The sequence below is a fragment of the Marmota marmota genome, unplaced genomic scaffold, assembly GCF_001458135.2.
Source record: "Marmota marmota marmota unplaced genomic scaffold, marMar, whole genome shotgun sequence".
Taxonomy (NCBI): Eukaryota; Metazoa; Chordata; class Mammalia; order Rodentia; family Sciuridae; genus Marmota; species Marmota marmota.
The window spans coordinates 47,598,944-47,616,997 of NW_026000037.1; the positions used below are offsets into that span (position 1 = coordinate 47,598,944).

General features: G+C 37.0%; 1 protein-coding gene across 1 annotated transcript in view; it reads right to left on the bottom strand.

Moving 5' to 3' along the window:
• The window catches only part of Pla2r1 (phospholipase A2 receptor 1), a 120,645-nt gene that overhangs the window by 63,438 nt on the left and 39,153 nt on the right, over positions 1 to 18,054 (bottom strand). Inside the window, 5 exon segments of the mRNA XM_015479221.2 lie at positions 504 to 673; positions 10,410 to 10,522; positions 13,696 to 13,794; positions 15,644 to 15,801; positions 17,351 to 17,545. Of these exon segments, the coding sequence (XP_015334707.1) occupies positions 504 to 673; positions 10,410 to 10,522; positions 13,696 to 13,794; positions 15,644 to 15,801; positions 17,351 to 17,545 (735 nt within the window).

Sequence of the window (18,054 nt, forward strand, 5' to 3'; positions counted from 1 at the left end):
CCTGTAGGGTCCTGGGATTTTCCAGGGTGCTCACCTTGGTGGCTGGTCCAGCACAGAGGAGGCCCCACATCTTAGAATGTATGGGTGAGGAATCCTAACAGGATAACCATGATATTATATTCTATGTAGCTTTAGAAAAAATTCTACACATTCTTTCTCTGCAGTAAGAGCTAGTATTTATGATTTACAGTGCAGCAGGAACTGTGTAATATTTCATTTAGTCCTCAGAGTAATTATGTAGATACTATTGCTATCCTTAAAAATGAGGAAACATATGGAGAGATTAAGTGACTTCCCCAAATCATACAGCTGCATGTGGACTCTATGTTAGAAACTGACTATATGTTACCTCCTGCAAACGGGTGATCATTTTAGTTAACATTGGCAGTAAGAAAACATTAAGGAAGACTCAAAAGAGGTGACCAAGGGGTGGAAGGGATTTGGAACCAATAAAAGAGAAGAAAAAGTGAGGGAGAGTAGGTGCTGCAGCCCTCTCTACTCACGGGGCTGATGTGCGTTCCAGTGCGTGTACTGCACCAACTCAGACTTCTGTCCTGTGGTCTTCCAAGTGTATTCTCCTGTGTCATTTTGGTCTTGCAGAGCGATCCAAAAATAACTGTCCTTTGTTTTCACCACACTACTGATCAAACTGGTAATAAAAGCCTGTTCAAACCTTGAAAAGGGGAAAAGGAAATGGTTACATTACGTTTCTAGGCAATAAAAAAATCTCATTAAAACATAATGAAGTGCACAGAATGGCACCAGAGTAAGCATTTCTTGCTAATTCTTTAGAACACGGAGCAGGAAAATACACAGACACTGAACATTATTAATAAATGCCAAATGTCAGTGTAATTTCCAGAAATACATGAGGAGAATTTCATTCTTATAGACTTTTATAACTGTGTGTTAGTCAGCCTTTTATCATTGTGACCAAAATAAACAGCCAGAATAACTTAGAGGAATAAAAGTTTATTTTGGCTCATGGTTTCAGAGGTTCAGCTCATGGTTGACCGATACCATTGCTCTGGGCCTCCAGGGTGAGGCAGAACATCATGGCAGAGGTGTGATGGAGGCATGATGGATAGAGTCTGTTCATGGTGGCCAGGAAGCAGAGAGTGGTAAGGGACACAGGGAATGAAGCCTTCCAGCACCTCCGCCCCCTAGTGACCCACCTCCTCCAGCCATGCCCCATCCTCCTAGAGTTACCACCCAGTTAGTTCATCAAACGAGGATAGCCTGATTAGATTACAGCCCTCATAATCTAATCATTTCACCTACTGCATTAACATAAGAGCTTTTGGGGAGAATCTCATGTTCAAATTGTTAACAAACTGTTTCAAGGAACAGAGGCTGACTTTGGTTTCAGAGTGTAGGTGGGAAAGTCCATGTAGTGAACCATACATTTCTTAGAGTAAGATGGGGCCTGTTTTGTGTTTAGACCACATACCACACACCATGCCATAATGTGCAGGGAGGTAGGGGCTGGCAGGAGAGAGGAGGAAGAATAGTACATTTTTCTGAATGAGCGTTTAACACTACAGAGCTCACACACACCCACTCACCACACTTGCTTGGTGAGAAAAAAACATGAGTAGTAACTGTGTGTCTCCCTAATCAGTTTGTTCACAGGCACATGGAGTTCTTGGCTTATTCAAATGTGCATTTTCACTGATGATAAATTCAAGCAGAAGGAGCTACTACAAGCCAGTACATCCACTAGCATTTTCCCCAAACAGCTGAATGAATTAGTGTTCAATGATTGGTGGCAATTCTTCCTTTCCAACATGAATACATTCACACAGAAAACGCCAATGCATACCTGATAAGAATTTAAAGCTAAATTTGAAACTGTCTTGAGAAATCTATTTTCAAAATATATAAAGTTAGAAGAAATTTCCAACAGTGGTGACTTCTGGCCAGCTCTGCTGAGTCAATGGGAAATGAAGTCCTGATGAAGTTACCCAGGAATACAATGAGAAAGCAAATTAGACTTTTAAAATACTATTTGGATTTAAAAAATTTCCATGCATTCTTAACTTGCTAAGGGAAGTAAAAGCAATGGAATCGTTGGAAAACAAAGGTGTCACAAAGGAAATAAGGTGGGTGGGGGAAGAACAGAAAGAAGTAAAATTTGAAGTGACACCACTAGAAATGTTTAGTGACTAAAAACATCTGTGGTATACATCTTTGCAGAGCTCATGGGTTTTCTTCATGCTTTAGTAAATATTTTCTGCAAATACTTTATTAACAGTCTAAATCACACCCATTTGAAGTTAGACAAATTCTTTTGTAATTACACACAGGGGCAGAACCTTACATAAATGTGCTTCAGAAGGAAGGTATATCAAGCTGAATGCTGCCTGGATGCTGTCATAATTTTCCTTATACTTTGTTGGTTTGTGTGTCATAACATATGGCCTGCATTCCTGATCCCTCCGAGGCAGCATGGCATAGTTATTGTCCCCACATGGTGCCTGAAATTGCTGTGTTAGAGGCCAGCAAGGTACTGTGCACCACGGGTGCGATGATCAGGCACTGCTTGTTGTGCCGGTGTTTAGTCTGGGGGTGTTGCTGGTTTTTCCATTACCTTATACTGTGGCATTTATCAGATAATGCAGGGAAATGACCTTGTCTGTGAACTTGGCCTTGGGTATCATTATTCATGACAACATATTGCTAGTGTCCCCTGTTGGTTGTAGATTTATTTAGTCCCCTTTGATTTGTTATTTTATTTTTATTTATCATTGCTTGAAACAATAGAAACCTTCGGCTTTTTGAACTGGCAAGTGTATTTTTTGAAGTAGTGTATATAATACTCATACATTAAATCCTAAAGCCTTCAAGTCAAAACAAGACTCTGGTTTTCTTGATCCAGTTTTAAAAGGTAAAGAAATGTGACAAATGTGTCTTTCTTCTAAACAATAAAAAAAAAACCTAAAAAAATTTCTTTTTTTCTAAACAATATGAAGATATTAAATCTGGATAATATCTTCGAGTATCAATTTCCAGCTGGTGAAGAAGCAAGAGGTCATTTTATATTCTTTACCACTCACTATTTCAAAAACACTGATAGGGTAAAAAAAACTCTGCCTTACTGTAATATAGAAGATAATCTTTCAGAGGCTTTTCTAACCCTGTGTTTTAGAATTATTCTTAAGAGAACATTCCAGAGTTATGTATTATCTGGTCTTTTTGTCTGATTTGCTGAGCTTGTTTAATTCAAATGTTGTTGGGATTTAAGGAAACAAAAATAACCAAATATAATGTACAATCTTCTGTATTATTATTTGAACCAGGATAGCAGGCTATCTCTAGGAACTGAGTAAAGTAAAAACTATTTGTCATCTTAAAAAAAAGTGGTAAAATATTTTGCTTATGTGCACCTACTTAAAAAATCAAATATTCTAGGAGAATAATTCTTGCAATCAGAAAGAAATTGACTTTTCCAATTAATGCCTTAGAAAAAGTTAAGAAATCACTTGTGTTTTCAATGTAAACAAGAAAAATACATCTTGAAGTTCCATTATGTTTGCAAAAAAATTGTTCACGGTGCTAAACATTGCATTTTCATTTAAAAACGCAATTTAAAGATAGCAACATATTTTTAATATGCATTGATAAATTTATTCATTTCAGAATAAGCATTTTGCACTTTAAAAGTACATACTTTAAGAGGAGGTACTTTTTACTTAATATATAAGTGAACATTATGTTTCTTCATCAGTTTAGCAGTGATGGTTAACTGGAAAAAATTTGGCATGTAATTGGAAAAAAGGTTTCTTGTCTATGAACAACACAGCACGTAGCAGACAGCAGCACTATAATGATTGTGTTTGTATTATCCAAAATGAATTAAAAACAAAAGTAACACATAGAAAGTATAGCTTTACTTGTTAGCAAATGAAATTTAAAAAATAGTGGTTGTGTGTGTGTGTGTGTGTGTGTGTGTGAGACAGAGAGAGAGAGAGAGAGAGAGAGAGAGAGAGAGAGAGAGAGAGAAGTTGAAGATTTCACTGGAAAGACTTGGTTTTGAACTGAGTAACTGCAATTTGCTTTCTCCCAATTACACAATTATCAACATTTTCTATGCCATTTGAAATAACAGACTTTGTTGTTGAAAAATATAAAAATGATCAGCTTCTTTTTCCTTCTTGTAAATGAAGAATGGAAATAGACTATCAATAGTTTTAAGATGGAGACACGCACCATGATCATTGTTGTCACAAATTTCTAGTGGCCTCCTGTAATAACCAGGAATGTTAAATTTTTGAAAATTGTTTCTTGAAAACTATTAGAAAACAAATGTAGAATTAAAAAACATACTTAATATAGACAGAAGAAATAAACCTAGAAGAACAAATTCCAAGCTGTTAGTGGTGGTTCCTTTTGGGGAAGAGAAGAGAATAGACAGTAGGTGAAGGGGCACTGTCACTTTTTAGTCTATATTCTTGGTGTTTAATTTTTACTAATGAGAGTTTTTTTATTGTCTTATTTTAAAGTGGATAACTAAGATGTGACTTTAAAAAAATAGAACTAATAAACGAAGTCAGCAAAGTTACAGCATACAAAATCAACACACAAAAGTGAGCTGTGTTCTATAACAATGGATTGTCCAAAAAAGGAAATTAGGAAAACAATTGCATTTAGGATAGCACCTGACAGAATGACATACTTAAGAATAAAGTCAGCCAAAGAGGAGAACGTCTTGTACACTGAGAATTGCAAAGTGCTGATGAAAGAAATTAAAAACACAAATAAACAGAAAGACATTCCCATGTTCATGGCTTGGAAGGATTACTATTATTACTATGTCCATATTATCCCAAATGATCTATGTATTCAAAATAATCCCTATCAAAATCCCAGTGATTATATATATTATATTAATATATATCCTACACACACACACACACACACACACACACACACACACACATATATGTATAATTTTTCTTTTCAGAAATAGAAGTAATCCTGAATTTCATATGGAATTTCAAGGGAACTTGAATAGCTGAAAGAATAAAAAAGAACAAAGTTGGAGGTCTCACACTTTTTGATTTCAAAACTTATTACAATTAGAATCCAAATAAAGTCTATACTATATTTTTAAAAAACATACTACTAAGTTCAGTAATCAAAACTGTGGTACTGACATATAGATCAATGGACAGAAAGCCCAGAGAAAACTCTTGCATATATGGTCACATGATTTTCAACAAGGGTTCAAGACTATTCATGGAGAAGGTCAGTCTTTTCAATAAATGGTGTTGGGAAAACTGGATGTACATTTGCAAAAGAATGAATTGGATTCCTATACCATTAAAAAAAAAGAACTCAAAGTTAATTAAAAACTTAAACATAAAACCTAAAAATTTAAAACTCTTAGAAGAAAATGTAGGGAAAAATTTTGTGATATTGTATATTGTTGTGACACACGACTAAACCAGTCAGGGTCACTCCAGGTGAACTGGGCTGGCATGAAATAATCACACAGAGACAGAGAGATACCTTTTTCTTTGGGTTCTTTGACATCTCCTCTGACCCAGATCCCACAAAAGAGGCAAGTGAGGCATGAAAGAGAATGAGCATGCCTGGAACCCTATTTTATTGGGGAGAAGCAGTCCAAACGAGGCAAGGGGTAGGATTACAAAGGAACAGGTGAGTGTAACTCAACCCCACTGGGTAACGCCCACTCCTGGAGCCACGCCTCATTATCCAAGTGGAGGTAAAGTTATTGCGGGGCACAACAATGCTCAGTATCTCTTGCTTCGGACTTAAGGGTGTGTATTTCCAGAGCGGTTCCCGACAGTATATGGCAATTATATCTTGGAAATGACATCAAAAGTGTAGAAAATAAAATAAGATATGGACAAATTTGGCTTCATCAAAATGAAAAACTTTTGTGCGTTAAAAGCACTATAGAGTGAGAAGGCAACCTACAGAATGGGAGAAAATATTTTCAAATATATATCTGATATAGGATTAATATACAGAATATATAAATGACTTCTATAGTTAAATGACAGAAAAACAAACACCCCAATTAAGAAATGAGCAAAATATATGAATAGGAGTGTCTCTAAATAAGATATACGGATGGCCAATATTGAAATGATGCTCATTCAGGGAAATGCAATCAAAGCCTCCATGAAATACCATGTCATATCTAGTAGCATGGCTATTATCAAATGCAACAAAACAACCAGAGAATAACAAATTGGCCAGAGTGTGGTGACTTTGGAACTCTGTGCATCCACTTGTACCCTGGTGGGAGTGTAAAATGGTGCTGCCACTATGGAAAACAGTATGGCACTTCCTCAAAAAATTAAAAATGGAATTATCATATGACCTGGGGATTTTATTTCTGAGTAAAAGCAGGAACTTGAATTTATATATTCATGTTCAAGGTAGCATTATTTATAATTGTCAAAAGGTGAAAGCAACCCAAATAATTACTGATGGACAAATGGGTCAACAAAATGTGGTATATACATATCAGGCTACCTTACCCTTAAAAACAAAGGAAATTCTGATGTATGCTGCAACATGTGTAAACCATGATGGCATTATTCTAAGTAAAATGAGCCAGAGTCAAAAGGAAAAATGCTCTATAATTTCACTTACATGAGGAATCTAGAGTGGTCAAACTTACTGCGACAGAAAATAGAACAGTAGTTGTCAGGAGTTGGTGGTAAGGGGGAAATGGGAGTTTTTTTTTTTTAATGAGTACAGAGTTTCAATATGAGATGATGAAAAAACTCTGGAGATGGAGATGGTGGTAGCTGTACCACAATGTGAATGCACTTAACGCCATTGAATGATACACTTAAAATGGTTTATATGGTAAATTTTATGCTATGTATATTTTACCCCCCCCAACACACAAAAGTTAACTGCCAGGGTGTTTTGGATATGGCAGTTGCAGGAAAATGGCAAAACTTTAAAAATACTTGAGTATAATGCATATTTAAACAGAAAAAAGTGAGACATTGCAGGATTTTTCTCTCTGGGCAAGCTTCACAAAATCAAATATCATTTGTATTATTTTTTTGCTAAATATTCCATAGCCAATTGATCAAGATTTCAACATACAAGCACCTAGACAATTATCTATGGTAACTTTGGAATTGGAGTTTTGCATTCCTGCTCTGATTAGCAGCAAAGTCACTGGGCCTGAAAAGGTTTTGTAATAGTACACCAGTAAATAAAAATCTGTTACTTAGTAATAAGGGTCTGTTTTTCTGACTTTCTCTATTCCACAAAGTGTTAAAAAGTCCTAGAGCAAGAGTGGTTGCTGGATAACAAAAGAAATAAGTAATTTGTAGCAGGTGGTTCTAATTGTGCCCATCAAACCTGTCACTCAATTGTGCAGAAGAGTGGAAAATCAATTAGCAACTACAAGCCTGGGTGCTGAAGAGTGACAGCAGTGTCTTAACTCAAACAGGAAATCAGTAATGGAAGAAAATGATTACCAAGGCTAGTGGATGCCCCCGGGTCTGAGGAGGCTTTCCATCTACCGTCCAGCCTTCTCAGACAGAAGATACTGCTGGAGAACATTCCAACATGTGTGTTACTCAAAGAGCAGTTTATTGCCTCATGCGGTCTGAATGGATAAAGACCAAGAGCCCAGCGTTCTTCCTTTTTCCAACATCCTGCTTTGGATGTGGTCTTGCCATGTAGTGCACTTATTGCTAACTGACCTGGAAGGGCTACATTTGCTCAGAGGTGGTCCTGCAGGTGTGGTTAGCAACCGGGCTGGTGGTCAGTACAAGGCAACTTGGACAGGCCTAGGTAGCTGAAATAGGGATTAAAACCAAATTTACCTCTGCCGTAGTTTTGCTTCAGAGTTGGAACACACATGAGTGTGGGCTACTGAATGTAGTTAAGCAAAGGAAAAAATCATGTTCACAACATACACTTGTATCCAGTTTTGGGGAAACAAAACAGATTTTTCCCCCAGACACTTTTCATCATCTGTATGAGGTCCCCAAAGCATTGGTAGAATATGAAGCATCTGAACCCTAAGGCTGATTTCTGCCCTAGCTAGGGTCACTTTGGCACTGTGAACAATCTATAATGTGACTTTGAGTTCATCACTTTGTCCTGTTACTCCATCTTCTTCATTTGTTCCACATGTCTGTGTTCTCTTTCGTCAGCTGCTGTATTGCAAAAGGCACTGGACAATTATGTTATTTATCTATCGATCGATCAATCCATCGATCTACCTACCTACCTATCTAATATCTTGTTGTTGTTGGTTTTTTTTTAGTGTAGACTTTCACTTTTTTCTTTTTTTTTTCCTTTAATTTTTATTGTTGGTTGTTCAAAACATTACATAGTTCTTGACATATCATATTTCACACTTTGATTCAAGTGGGTTATGAACTCCCATTTTTACCCCGTATACAGATTGCAGCATCACATCGGTTACACATCCACTGTTTCACATATTGCTATACTAGTGTCTGTTGTATTCTGCTGCCTTTCCTATCCTCTACTATCCCCCCTCCCCTCCCCTCCCATCTTCTCTCTCTACCCCATCTACTGTAATTCATTTCTCCCCCTTGTTTTTCCCCCCTTTCCCCTCACTTCCTCTTGTATGTAATTTTGTATAACCATGAGGGTCTCCTTCCATTTCCATGCAATTTCCCTTCTCTTTCCTTTTCCCTCCCACCTCTCACCCCTGTTTAGTGTTAATCTTCTTCTCATGCTCTTCCTCCCAACTCTGTTCTTAGTTACTCTCCTTATATCAAAGAAAACATTTGGCATTTGTTTTTAGGGATCTTGTTGTTGTTTAATAGGGTGCATTATATTGGCATTCAATAAATACTTTTTAAATAAACTCTTGACTATTAATTTTTTGCATGGTCAGATAACATATAAAAAGTAATTAACAGCATGCCTGGTATGTGACAGGACCTCAATGAACATTAAGCAAACAAAAATTTAAAAAAGAAAAGGAAGAATGAGACATAAAAATAGATGAAACAATTATACTTATTTTCTTCAATACAGAACAATTCAACTATAATAAACAGAGGACCCTGATTTCATTGGTCAAGCTCCTGTAATGTCCAGTGTTGGCTTGCTGACTAGGGACTTCTGATCCAAGGTGCTTGTGGAAGCTGCCTAGCAAGTTGGGGGGATAAAGGCTTCCTTCTGCCTGGTATCTATACCTGGGAGGGGGAAAGGCAGAACTAAAACTAATGCTGAGATACATCAAAGGTAGCATTATACCCTAAAGAAGGTCATTTAGTCTGCCACTCGATGTCAACCCATTCCCCAGTGTATTAATCCATTTATCTGCACACATGCATGCACATTCCTGTGCATTTTTTGGAGTATATACTGGAAAAGATTTCAGGACAGATGGAGGGAGTGAGGAAAGAAAGAGGGTGAGAGAAGAGAAAAAACACTGGTGACTAAGAATGTTGACTTCCAAATCAAGGGAGAACAGAGAAAGCATACAAGGTCTCTCTACAAAGTAGACAGATGCATGAAGAGTCTCTAGACAAAACCAAAGCAGTTCTCCTATTTCCTAGCAGTCAGTGGATTTTTTTTTCATACAGATTTCCCACTACATTGCTCAGATTGGTCTTGTTCAAGTAATCTTACAGCCTCAATCTCCCAAGTAGCTGGGATTACAGGTATGTATCACCACATGCAGTTTTCAGTGGATATTTTCAAAGGTAATGGCCTTGGCACAAAAGCAAGAGACTTGTTTTGCAGGTGTCTTTCCTGTGGAACCACTGAAGAGTTCTATCCTGCTGCTTCTGTTTTAGGCATGGAGAAACTGGCCTTCCAGCCCTCACTGTCCTTGACATTGATTGTGACAGGAGGTCACCTTTGTTATGGCACTTTTTATCCCCAGTATAGCATGCTGCAAATTATATGAAGAGTAAAAAGGCACAACCCTCTGCAGGATCCGGAAGACATCTGTGCACAAAGAAGTCTAAGTCTAAACAAAATAGACCTAAGCAGCAATGGGGAGGTATTTGAATACCCTCCACATTTTCACTACACTTCCTTTTCTGCTAAAGAAAGACCCCATGCAGTTTACACATATTGTGTTTAAAAAATACTTGGTAAATATTTGTTTTCCATGACAAGCAGTTAGAAGATAAAAGCCTAAATACAACCGAATATATTAGCAAAGCTAGTAATTAATAAATCTTTGTGGAAAGTACAAGTCATCTTAAATTTTACTATTTGTCATTCAAAAATCAATTTAGGAATAACATCAGAAGATTTAAATTCACCTCCACAAATGCTTTAGGTAATTGAATACCCTACTCTACAGCACACTTAAACATTTTAAGAAGCTCTGATTATGGTTAGATTTTATCATCCCAAGAGCCCTCACATCAAAGAATAGTAATGTTTCTGCTAGAAAATTTTAATTTTACCTGTTTGTAATGGTCACAAGTGCAGGAGGACAGTAGTAACCGCTGGAAGCCTGGTCAAAGGTGCGAAGGACTGTGTCAATTTTGTAACAGAATCTACCATGTCTCTCCCATCCCTTAAACAAGAAAAGGGGAAATTAACAGTGTGTTTTATTTTAATTAAATACCAATAGGTCTTTTTTTGCATCTTCTCATATATATAACTTTTTTCTCGGACTCACTCAAATCTCTTTGAATTCTGTCTATATTTCTCCTATCTGGTGGTTCCAATAGCTATAGCCACTTCGACACTTTTAAAATTATCTGAACAAACTAGAAATTTTAATTAACTTAAAAATGCAAAAAATTTGACACAAATGAAAATAAAGGGGGAAAACATAGCAAACAAAAGACCACCAACTCTGGATCCAACCACAGTGTGACTTTTATCTATTAATATTGAATGAATTTCAATAAGTATAATGTCTCTGCATCTACTTTTCTCATCTGTAAAATGGTATAGTGTAATATTCATCAGGCTATTGTGAATAAAAAAGAATCAGTGCAGGCAGAGATCTTAGAGTAGAGCCAGGAAATCAGTATGAGCAAAGAAGAAAAGTGTCTAGATAATATTGGAGTCTTTTTTTTTCAACTTTCTTTCATATTGATTGTTTCATGTTATCTCTTTGAGCTTAGGGACTTAAATAAAATCACCAACCAGTGGACCAGCTGAGCCTGGAACCCAATTCTGGTGCAATTGAGGATGGTCTTAGTTCAATCATGATACTTCCAAATAGAGAATGGCCAAAAAATATATACACATATATATGACAAAGATTATATTCCTAAATTAACTGGCTGGCCTTTTAGAGAGGAAGAAAGCTAATTTTAACACTCAGACAAAAATGACAAATATGTTGCTCTATGGCTTAGCCCTAGGAGCAAGTTAGGGTCACTCTGTTCTTTAAAATCACACGATACAGGAGTCACACATTCATTATATTTCAACTGAATTATCTTAGGTCTTTTTGTTTCAGTATTATTAAACCACATTGCTTAAATGTGCCTTTTTTTTTCTTTTTACTTATTCACCAGTTTTAAAATACCTTTCATTTTGTGCCATGGCAATGCTTACCTGCTTTTGATGAGGCATAAAATGCTTTCTAGAATATTTCTTGGAAAGGTCTCAGTCTTGTCAATTAAAGAAAACCTTAATTTAGAAATCTGATATTTTGGTTCAAAACATTTCATGAAATGATGTGGTTCACATGGCTCCCACATCCAGCCGTTCAGGGTCTGCTCTGAACTCACTCCCCTCTACCTCACTCCTGATCCTCTCTGTGTAACTGACAGCTCCAGAGAGACCCCTGTGAGCACTCTGTGGGCCAGGGGCAGGGAGGTTAGACTGCTTTTGTTCCTGGAAGGACAGGTGGAGGGAGGCTGACAATTTGACCTTTCTAACCAACTATTCCTTCTTTATTAGCAGTTTTTGGATCATGGGCAGCTTAGCAAAACAAAAATCCAAGAACTGAACAGCCTCAAGAAAAGGGAGGGTAAAAAGAAGTAGCTGAGTAGTAACCAGGAGAACAAAACCTCTGCACTGCAAGCCCTTGTCCACATAATGGAAGAGTGGAGAGTGACAGGAGAGTCACCCTTTGTATACTCTAGCTGCCACTTCATTTCTAAATGAAGGGATGAGGGTAATAATGTTGAAGCACTTGCTTATATTGTCCAATCCCCAAAAAGTGACTCAGAGGAAAAAAATAAATCACTTTGTTTTTTTGGCTTTGAATAAGACTGATTTTGTAAATTCATGTTGCAAGGGGACACTATTTAGAGAGTTCCATTAAAACAAATGGCTAAAAGAAAGGAATCATTGGAAACCATACTCAGAGGCTGATGTAAAGCAAAAAATTATCAGGAATTTTTTCATACAACAAAAGAACTAGCCCTAAACTCAGAATCTTGAAATACTGGTAATTCTAGACAGAAAAGGGAAGCAGTAAAGTTCATATAGAGCACTCTGCTTTTTTGTATAAGAAGTTGATTGCTCATTCAGCAAAAATAAAACATGTGGAGTTGCCTGGAGAGCCACATAAGATAGAGATTAGGTCAGTGGTCAGCTATAACTAATTCAGGAACTGGAGCCCTTAGATAAACTGTTTGGTGACATGTCAGCTATGGCACATATATTATCCATCTGGAGTTTGAAGATGTAGTTTATATAAGCATTCATTAACAAATGGAACACAGTTTTTGCAGAGATGGATCACTGTTTAGTTTGAACATAAATAACTGGATTAAAGAAGAAAAGATTTAAAGTGGAGTTACATAAAAATCAGTCTGGGAATTTTAAAAAAATATTTATTTAGTTGTAGATGAACTTACAGTATCTTTATTTATTTTTATGTGGTGCTGAGGATCGAATCCAGTACCTCACACATTCGAGACAAGCACTTTACCACTGAGCTACAGCCCCAGCCCCTGGGAAATTTTTGAGAATAACACGTAGCATGAAAATTTCCGATGAAAAAGAGGGAGGGAGCAGGGGGAAGGAGAGAGAACATGGGTCCATATTCTGAGGACACTGAGAGGTCGATTTTTAAATGCAATTTTATCTCAGGGCAGTAAATAGTCAAGAAATTTTAAAGAGATAATTTTCTACCTTTTAGGTTTAAACCTAAAGTATTACATATTTTTATTTAAACTATCTAAAATACTTTGTTACTTATATTAAAGTATCTTTATTATTGCATTTCCAAATAAAGAATATATCACAAGCATGCTTTCCTCTCCATTATTTTATTCTGTTCCAATATTTAAGTCTCAGAAGGGGAAGAAGAAGGCAAGATGCTGGGTGCCGAAGTTCACTGTGACTCCAAGGAACGCATTCGCTTTCTCTCTGACATCCCATTTGAGAACTATGAAAACCATGGGTGAGAGGAGGCATCGTGCCACAGCCATTGTTTGTACAGATGGCATAACAGGATCATTTACATTTTTTATCTCAAGGAAAAAAAGAGTAGTCTTGGGTCAAAGAGCACAGCAAGACAACGATCTCTCTCAGGGTTGTAAATCCTTCAGGTGCCTCTATCTGGGAATTGTTTGGTTTGTAAAAAGTAGCCCACACTCAGGAAAGAGAGAGAAAGAAAGAGAGAGAGGGGGTGGGAAGGAGAGGAGGAATGGAGAGCAAAGAGAGGGAAGGTAAAGGAAAGGTGGGGAAGACAGAGATTTACTTTAAATTAAGGGCAGATATATTATTCTACCTATATAGACCCTGTACCTAAATTGCAGTGTTACCCATACTTACCTCTTGACATCCTGATTCAGCATCAGGAAGAAAATGGCCTGCTTTTTTACAAATGTAAAAATAGGTTTCTTCGCAATTTTTGACTTTCCAATATCCCTCCTATGGGAGAAAATGTTATGATGAATGAATACACTCTATGCTCATGCTTGTGGGCAATACCCCTTATTATGACCCAATATCTGATTAATAGCAAGTGTTTCCAGTGGGGCCATGTTTCAGGACCCTGCCTAGGAAAGGGTCATCAGCCCCTCCAGGGAGGGGAAGCCCCATTCTCTCTCCAGCATGCAACAGTTTTGATGCCCGCAATTTAGAAACGGGTTAGGAAGGAGGATACAACTGATATTTCTTGGTTGCTGCTGTGTACTAGACCTAATGTTGGGTGATTTTCATGAATTTCAATGTTTCTATCAGGTAGAAATTTTTCTAATTTGAAGATTAGGCTTGATGCTTTGCACAAAGTTCTATAGTCAGTAAAAAAAATTAGAGCTAGGATTGATATCTGGGTCAGTCTGGCTTTGCATTAAGCTGCTCTCAAATTTTCTTTTAAAAAGATGGGATGGAGTAATGGTTCAAAATCATTAGTGTGTAACAGAATCACCTGGAGGGACTCCTGAAACACTGATGGCTGTAGCCCTTGATCAGATATTTCATTCAATGGGTCTGGTGGGACCCGAGGATTTGTAATTGTAAAAGGCTTCAGGTGATGGTGATGTTGCCGGTGTAAGGTCATGCCTTGAGAACCACGTGGATGGAGTCATCCCTCTGATCGATTGAGAGTGCCACTTTCTCTTCCCAACCACTTCTAAGTGTTAAATCAAAGGCTCTGCTGCTTTTATGTATAAACTTGATGCTGGGGAAATACCTGGAAGCCACTGTGAATCATCCTAGATAACATTCACATGATTGAAATTCATGTTCAACCCCCAAAGTCCTTCTCCATCACTAAGTTTTCAGAGCATCACCCAGCTCTTTATATAATAGGCTGTCTTCTCCCAGCTCTACCAACGGCTGTTCTCAGATTACTCATTAATAATAATATAATATCTGCCAGCAGATTAAAATTTTAATTTCCCAAATGATTTTTTATTTTAATTCAAGTCAGAACTGTAGATTAAAACCACACAATTCAAATTTCAGTTGGTATTTCAGGTATACAGAATTTTAGGGGAATATGGAGCCCTTCCGTGACCTTCAGATGCATACTCTGTCAAGGGCTGACATTTTCACCTGTAAGAGTAGCACTGTCCCTCCCCATGGAATCTTCCAGCAAACCATCCAATTATAGAATAGTCAGGCATACCAGAGTTGCTTAATGACTGTTGGATAGATAGATAGATGGATGAATGAGTGGTTTCGTAGGCTTTCACATTTAAATTTAGGTGTTAATCATGATTAGGTAACTTGTTACATATAACGAGTATTTCATTTTAAGGCTTACTTGATGAAAATAAGTGTTAATTTTTATATACCTACTACTTAAGGAAATAAGCTGTTACAAAGGGGGTTACAGAATATCCCACTTAGAGGATATTCTACCTCACTCTTTTAAAATAATACTATCTATCTAAATGTTGGCTCCTGTTCTATAAAAAAGCTAAGTGAAATATTCTTGTAAGTCAATAGGAAATGGTCATCTTAATTATATCAAAACCAATGAGTCAATAACATTTCTACTATAGGAGCATGAACTGTGGTGGATTTAAGCAGAGTCAGACCTATGACAAAGATTTAGGAGGTCACTGTTTCTCCTTCCCCCAAAGGAACTCAGAGGCACTGCATTAACATGTATAATTGTGACTGCATATGTTATGCAGGCCTTACGACACCCAACAATAAAGGTGACACAGAAGTAAGTGTCTTGGTCTCTGCTGTGGCCCAAGTCCCTGGCATAGGAGGTCCTTGACATAGGTCCAGCAACATGTGCATTGAAAAAAACGAATCAACTTACAGATTGCTCTGCTGAGATGCATTGTTGGCTTCTATTTGGAAAAATTCGGGGCTCAAGGGCATGCCAATTAGTAAAGATGACTGAGGAGCCATTAGACCATTCAAAGAAAACTGGAATTTTATTGCTGCTCAAACCAATCCATGTTTCGGATGCATTTTCTGTAAGAGACAATTGTAAATTACTTAGGAGATTCTATTATTTGCAAAGGTGATAATGCACTGAAGTTATTACCAAAACATACTACTTTACATGTGATTGCTTCATGTGAAGAAACCCATTTAAGCTTCATATAAATACCTGTCTAAACTTTCCCCTCCCACAATATTCAGATCTGCTTCAAGACCTTTTAAGTGAAGCAAAGGGTGAGCTAAAGCCATCACAATGACAAAACCGAAGCATGTCAGACTCCTTGGACTCTAGCTCCTATTATAGTGAGTAAAATAGACCTGAAAATCTGGTTTTGCTTCTGCCTAGGGAAAGGGAAAAAAAAATGGGAAGGTTGATTGGATTATGAAAAGGGACATTTAAAAGAAGCATTTGTAATGATATCTACCTTTAATATTTTTCTCTTTTTCATCCCCCACCCCACACAAAGGAGAAAAGGAACAAAAGCTCTTAAATGAATTAAATTGGCCAAATTATGTTGTTGTATCATGTGCACGTATGAGTATGTAACAATGGATCCCACTATTATGTATAATTATAACTCACCAATAAGAAATATGAAAAAAAATAAAATGGGAGCAATGGGTTTCTGGAAAAGTAACAAAGTATGACCGCCTAGATAGGGTAAAGAGACCCCAGGTGGTTAAGCAATGTTTAAGTGTCCTTGTGGACACAGAGGCAGCCTTAGGATTCTTTTAATCCCAAATAGAAAGGATTAGTGAAAATGACAGGAAGATTTGTGTTTTCATGCCAAAGCAAAACCTAACATTCAAAAGGTCATCAGAGTAGAGTTCTGGGGGTTTCTGGGTTTGTTTTCATTTTTAAAAATGAAATGAATGGTTTCAATGTTTTCCAGCAGGATTCCTGTGAACTATAGGACAGAGAGGAGCAGACTGGATCTGAAGGGCTGAAGGTAGAAGAGATTGGAAGCCAGGAACTCACACATGACAGACTGCCTGAAAATCACCACGCCAAATAAATTATGCCTTTCTCATAACTTATACCTGAAGTTATTTCACTTAATTATTTGCTTAAGGAATTCCCTTTACATGACCAGCACACAACTACCACATAATGGCCATAAAACTAAATCATAGGTTTAGATTTTGCATTAGAAGTTTCAGAAAATGCTTATTTCAGAAAATTACCCCTTAAAACAATTAAAAGCCATCTAATACATATTTGGCATATGTGGAGATGTTACAAAGTTTCTGAACATGCATTTAGTAAAAATCCAATGAATCTGCATTCCTGAATACTATTGAGAACCTTTAAATAAATGTGCCCAAAACACTTTTAAATAGCTTAAATTTCTTTTCAGCTCCACTAATAAAACATTACTGCGGTCTGGGTTGTGGCTCAGTGGTAGAGCGCTTACCTCGCACGTGTGAGACCCTGGGTTTGATCCTCAGCACCACGTAACAATAAATAAATAAATTAAATAAAGGTATTGTGCCCAACTACAACTAACAAATAAAATTTTTTAAAAAAAGTTACTGCATCATGTTTCATTCTTCTTAAATCTAAGGCAAAGATACTCACCATCTCTAAGGAGGTTTACAAGGAACTCCACCTCTGCTAATGAAGCTATGTCTATTAATGTGCTATTATCAGACTGGCAAGAATGCAAAGCCTCATTCCAGGTTTTTTCTTCTTTCTGAAGTTTGTAGCAATTACGATTGTAGGGATTCCAGCCAGGCTCACAGTGGGTAGCGTGATATTTCCAAGCATCTTTATCTTTTTTCAACAAAAAGCAATGAAATTTTCCACAATTATTTTAACATGACTTATTACTCTTTATTTAAATTGCCATCAATATGATTACTTTGAAAATGTGAAAGTCAAGATAAATGCAATGACATATAAATCGTGGAATTTTAGATCCTCAGAATTGAGAAGGGCCTAATCTCTGATCTAGATCTAGATCTAAGGTAAAATGAATCTTAGCTCCTCATTTTCCATCTAAGGCACAAAGCAGTAGGAGACTTTACAAAGATCATGTACAACAAAAGCTGAAAGTCGGGGCTAGTTAACAGGGTTAGGTATGATTTCACTGCTATCTGGGGAAGAAAACATTCTTTTAAAATTGCTTCTTGGACTCTGACAACAATTAGAATCATAGTCCAAGAATGTAGAACATGTAGACATCATCCGGTGGTTTTCAAGCTAGGAAACGAAGCCACACAGATCCCTTTTAAAATATGGAGTTTTAAACCTCAGTCTAAAGGTACGAAAAAAAAGGTGAA